Source organism: Sinocyclocheilus grahami, unplaced genomic scaffold, assembly GCF_001515645.1.
Source record: "Sinocyclocheilus grahami isolate Dianchi unplaced genomic scaffold, SAMN03320097.WGS_v1.1 scaffold410.1, whole genome shotgun sequence".
Lineage (NCBI taxonomy): Eukaryota > Metazoa > Chordata > Actinopteri > Cypriniformes > Cyprinidae > Sinocyclocheilus > Sinocyclocheilus grahami.
This window is the reverse complement of record NW_015505589.1, coordinates 1282574-1288785: the sequence shown is the minus strand read 5'-3', so window position 1 is coordinate 1288785 and position 6212 is coordinate 1282574. Positions and strand designations below refer to the sequence as shown.

Genomic DNA, 6212 nt, shown 5'->3' with positions numbered 1-6212 from the left:
AAGAGAGAGAAAACGGAGAGGGGGTGGGGGGGAGAGGGAGAGAGAGAGAGAGAGAGAGAGAGAGAGAGAGAGAGAGAGAGAGAGAAAATAGTCTTTTTCTGTGTCTTCTCCAAAGCCGGTCTTGATTCATAAAATGCAGATACTAGATAGATTTTTGTATGTGTTGTGTAACTTGGAACTATAGAGATACGATTTGAAATGGATGTAAAATGGCATAGATCCATCAAGTAAAAGTATGTGTGTGTGAAGGTATGGAGTTTAAATTATGGACAAATGTTATAGGGCCTGGTAAAGTTTCACTGCAGTGGGTTCCTCATGGGCCACAGTGTAACGGCTGATCACTTCCAGAGCATCAGGGCTCAAGCCGACAGGCAAAGTCTTTTACGCTCTTCAAGGTAAATTAGCAGCTCTTCGCTTGGTCATATACTAAAGTGCAGAAAGGCTTTAAACTGATGATTTAAGAGGGACATGAAAGGGTTAAACTCTTGTTTTGTTCCCAATTGCACCACATGTCATTCCACTGGCACTTGAATTAATTCAAATTTGAAAGTGTGGGGTCAGTAAGATTGCTTTTTTTATTTTTTAATAAATTGTTTTAAACAATGAAAAATTAAATTGATCAAAGGTGACAGTAAAGTCTCTTACATAGTTACAAAAGATTTCTATATCAAATAAATGTTGTTCTTTTGATATTTCTATTCATCAAAGAATCCTAAAAACAATGAATTAAGCAGCACATTTTAACATTGATAATAATAAGAAATGTTCTTGATTTCTGAAGGTTCATGTGAAAATTCTGGGGGGAAAAAATCTACTTTGTCATCACAGGAATAAATTGCATTTTTAAAAGTGTTACAATAGGAAAACAGTTATTTTAAATTGTAAGAATATTTGACAATACTACTGTTTTTACTGTTTTAGTTTCTGATTAAATAAATGCCTTGGTGAACATAAGAAACTTATTTCAAAAACATTAAAAAACTCACCGACCCCAAACCTTTGAATGGTAGTGTACATATCATCACTAATATGCCACAAAAGTTTTTCAAAAGCATGTTTTATATTTTTTCATATATATATATATATATATATATATATATATATATTCTTTTGACCTTCTCACATTCTCTGTCTCTGTCAGATTTTCGGTGAGCCGGAGCCAGTCAGGATGATATCTGAGGGTTCAGACTGCCGCTGTAAGTGTGTGATGCGGCCGTTGAGCATTGAGGCTTGCACCAGGCTCCGTGACGGAAGCTTGCGAGTGGATGATTTTTACACTGTGGAGACGGTCAGCTCAGGCTCCGACTGTAAATGTTCCTGCACGGCTCCTCCCTCCTCACTCAACCCATGTGAGAATGAATGGAGAACGGAAAAACTCAGGAAACAAGCTCCTGAACTACTTAAGGTAAAAAAATCAAAATTTTTCTCAGGTCAGGAACTTGGGGCTTTGAGAGGAAAGCTTTCCTTTAAAAGAATGCTCCAGTGACACTGATGGAATATAAATCGAGGTCCTGAAATTTTTATACAAGCACTGAAATAGGGATTTTGGATAGCGGCACATCAACAGATCTGTAAAATGTATAACTACCCAGTCAACAATTTGATCTCACAATGATGTCACTTATTACTCACACCGTGAGGATCACAGTATGAGGATCGTGTGATGTCACTGTGATCATCGCATGATCTCACGTGTTGACTGGGTACAACTCGTTGTAGTTATTGTAGTAGACCAAAAAGTATTTCTTTAAATTGTATTTAGACACACATTAGTAACACCATTACAAAAATTGCTAAATTATTTAAATAAATTTAACATAAAGCAGCCCATATTTAGTTTGAATTCTTGAGGTTGGCCATCACCATTTTATGAAGTTTAACTTTATTGACAAAACTACTTTATAGAAAAAGTTACTTCCGACAACAGCACAAGTGGATTTGGAACATTCACTTTGACATGTTACTACTATACACAGCCTCAAGCTGTTGTGGTGTAACACATTTTATAAGAGGTTCAGGCCTTTTTACATATTCGTATGTGTGCAACGCATTTAACGAAGAACTATTTCCTGAACCTTCAATGCCGGCTGTTCTGACTCACAGCCTGTAAGTACGTTTTCATATTTAAAGGATTTGCCACTGACGATTCAAATGCGAGTTTTGAGCAGTGTAGAGTAGCGCTTGTTGTTTGTCGTTTCTCCGATCACAAATGCAGACATGGTTTTATGTTTATGCGTTCGCGATACACAACGCAATGCGTAAAAAGACAATATAAGTCATTATAATCCGTAAATATGTCCCCACTGGATGCAACAAATGCCTCGTTTATAATGGGTTTTATTGGTTTTGTCTCGTCGCTCCGGCCGGGACACGGCATCACAATATGGTAAGGGGTGTAACATTTCCGTCACACGCTTGAGGTATTCAGCCAATCACAACGCACTGGATAGCTGGCCAATCAGAGCACACCTCGCTTTTCAGAACGATGAGCTAGCTTGTACAAATCGACGCGTTTCAGAAAGGCGGGGCATAGAGGAGAAACAATAATGTACACTATGTGGAAAATAATGTGTTTTTGAACCTTAAACCACATAAACACATTGCATTACACCAAATACACAAAATAATGTTATTTTTAGCAATGACATATGACCCCTTTGGCATTTTTAAAGATGTTTAGACTGTACTTTGACATTTTTTTGGATGTTCAGGCCTTACTTTGACATTTTTAAGATGTTCAGGCCTGAATTTCTACAGTGTTTATCAAAAGTTGGCAAACTTAAGATAACCTCTCTACTGAGAATAAAAATGATTTTATCTTAATGGAAAGCATGCCACAGATGATGTCGATTACAACAGAAAATAATTTTGCCCCTCGAAAGCTAAAAACTAACAAAAAACACAATTTTTTTTGTTTATTTTTCCGAAATGAAAAAGGTCAAACTTATTTTCTGTGGTAATCAGCAGCATGCAGCAGATGCTGGCCACAGAGCTTAACCCGAAACACACACATGTCAGTTAAAGATAGAGTATCAAAGAATATCTAGTGTTCATCCTATACACTCTGATGGCAAGAAAACACTCCAATCGTTTTATCCAAAGCTAAAGGTGCAATATCCAATAGCCATCCCAATTAATATTACATGAAGCATAAATGCAGTGTGTTTTCATATTGAATATCACATTGGCTCAAAGAATCTTTCTTTATTATTCTGTGTTTGTGTCCAGCTCCATTCCATGGTGGATCTGCTGGAAGGAACATTGTACAGTATGGATCTGATGAAGGTCCATGCCTACATGAACAAGGTTGTGACTCAGATGAACACACTAGAAGAGGTAACCATCTGACTGATCAGATATGAATGTGAAACATCAATTAAGCTTCAGCTGACAGAAGTATGACACTATTCTGATGATCTCTTCATAGACCATAAAGACAAACCTTACCAGGGAGAATGAGTTTGTGAGGGACAGCGTAGTAAATCTGTCCAATCAGCTGAAGCGCTACGAGAACTACTCTGACATCATGGTGAGCATCAAGAAAGAGATCTCCAGCCTGGGACTTCAGCTGTTACAGAAGGACGGCGCCTCTGACAGTAAAGCACAGGTAAAACACACTTTCTCCAGCACAATGGCACACACACACAAATGCACAAAATCAGTCTTGCAATTTAAAACTGTTTTATTCCAGGGCACAGAGAGTAAAAAGTCCAAGGAGGTCATAAAACCACCCAACAAGAAACCCCCAGCTGTCAAACCTCCACCCAAACAGCCTAAAGAGAAACCCGTCAAGCCCAAGAAAGAGGCTCCTGCCAAAGCATCAAAGCCTGCGAAGCCAGACCCCACCAGCAAAACCAAGCCCTTAGTGCACCAGGCGGGAGTCATCAGGGGGATCACATACTACAAAGCGTCCAAGACAGACGACTCTGAGTCACATTCAGCAGGGAGAGGAGAGAGAGGTATGGAGACCGTGCACATCACATCTTTGTTCAATTAATGCTTTCTGAAAACCACCTCAGTGTAGAACCAAAAGCAATTGGGTTTACTGTGGGTGATAAAATGGGTGAAACTTCTATATTCTTGAACATCATAGAGACTTGAGGCAACTACTCAGAACACATTAAGATGACTTTTGTCCAGTTTTTTGTTCCAACTGACATTCTGGAGAAGTTGACAGTAAACAGTCACAGAGGAAAAACTGACCGTCATACACTACACAACTGAGAATCACACATTACCAGACTGTAAAGTTGTTCCGATCACAACAAACTCACGTTGAAATCATAATATCAAACATGTTTGAAATCCAATGACTGGAATGGATCTTAAGATTAAAAAAAATCGTAACCTATGACCATCATAAACTACACGATTTTCTATGGAATCTGTCAACTCCTATCTGCAGACTGGCTCTGACTTTCAGCAAGTAGCATCAACTTGTCTAGACTGTAAATCGGTGCAAAAATCTGGGCAAAAATTAATGTAGTGTATTCCAGTGTTTAGCAACATGTATTATTGTAGCAGCAGTTTTTGGAAATCACCACTCACATTTTCTCCCAAAAATAGTTTAAAATTTTGTATTTTTTTTTTTGTACCATAGTCCATGCTATTTATATTAAGTTTTTGAGGACAGGTTGTTTGCACCTGTAGTTTTTTGTGAGCCCAGGCTTTAAAATTTTCCAGTGCGCCTTATGACTATAAAACCTTACAGGAGGTACAAGAGCAGAAAGTCAAGAGAAGCATTTTATAGTTTATATTTCACGAGCCTCTCGTAAGCAAGACTGGATCTCCTACATATCCTCTATAAAATTCCTCCACAATCCCTTTCCTCTAATATTTTATTTCTCATTAAAATCCTTAATTGTGAACACCAGAGTAGCCCATGGTTAGGAAAAGGTGGTTCCCTTCCCTTCTCATGAATCTGGACCTGAAATCTACAGTATAGTGGATCCAAGTTCCTCTCAGGTAATAAATGCATCTCCTGAGAGGCAATAACTTAAGTTATTTTAGTGAAATGCTGCTCTGTATTTCTTATTTCATCAACAGTATCAGCAAGAACTTTCCTCTGGGATGAAATCATTCCCATTGCTTTCTAGAACCAAATATAAAGCAGTGACATGCAGGGAAGAGAAAATAATCATAAGTTTGCTGAGGTGTCCAAAACTATTACAGTACTGGCCCTGTGTCCTTGAATGACAGATAGCAGTGATGGAGTGTGTATGAATATCTGATGTACTTATGTCCTGTGCTCATGTCCACATGTTTAATGTTCCAGACGCTCCCACAGTGCAGGAAGAGGAGGCTCAGATTAGGGTCTCTCCGCTGACATTGTCTTACGGAGATCTGTTGTATATGGCATGAGATGAAATGGGCTCAGTGTAGGAATGTCGAATCCAAGCGTTGCAGGCAGAGACTGGGTTACAATGCAGGAAGTTTCTTCGAGTGCAACATCTCATTAATAATTCTTTTGATGTGAGGAATCTAAAATGCTCGGGGTGAAACTTCAGGCCAAGAGTTGTAATCTGCCTTTCAAACCCTCCCTGGCTTTCTCCTTATGCTCTTTTCAGAAAACTCTGCCAAAACCCACACTGGCCACCTAACTGAGGACAAAAGAGGCTCCGAGCTAGTTTTGGAAGAGTCTGAAATAACGTTGACTGTACCGCCAATAACAACCACTACGCTTGTTTCTGTGACAACAACAAGCACCACACTAGCAACCACCAGAGAAGTGCTCATCATGAATTCAACCCTGTCCACACCAGCGCCAGAGAAACCAACTGGCAGTGGAGGAAGGACACACTTGCACAAAGCGGGTACGATTTATTCATTTATTATATATATATATATATATATATATATATATATATATATACATATATTAATGCTACCAAATGATTAATCATGATTAATCGCATCCAAAATAAAAGGTTTCGTTTACATAATATGTGACCCTGGACCACAAAACCAGTCTTAAGTCACACGAGTATATTTGTAGTAATAGCCAAAAATACATTGTATGGGTCAAAATGATAGATTCATTGGATATTAAGTAAAGATCATGTTCCATGAAGATATTTTGTAAATTTCCTACTGTAAATATATTAAAACTTAATTTTTGATTAGTAATATGCACTGCTAAGAACTTCATTTGGACAACTTTAAAGGCGATTTTCTCAATATTTAGATTTTTTGCACCCTCAGATTCCAGATTT

At 38.2% G+C, this 6212-nt stretch overlaps 1 protein-coding gene across 1 annotated transcript in view; it reads left to right on the top strand.

Annotated features, from left to right (window-relative positions):
* The window catches only part of olfml2a (olfactomedin-like 2A), a 20340-nt gene that overhangs the window by 10458 nt on the left and 3670 nt on the right, over positions 1 to 6212 (top strand). Inside the window, exons 2-6 of the mRNA XM_016232429.1 lie at positions 1142 to 1405; positions 3229 to 3336; positions 3428 to 3607; positions 3692 to 3959; positions 5568 to 5813. Of these exons, the coding sequence (XP_016087915.1) occupies positions 1142 to 1405; positions 3229 to 3336; positions 3428 to 3607; positions 3692 to 3959; positions 5568 to 5813 (1066 nt within the window). The remainder of the gene's footprint in view (positions 1 to 1141; positions 1406 to 3228; positions 3337 to 3427; positions 3608 to 3691; positions 3960 to 5567; positions 5814 to 6212) is intronic.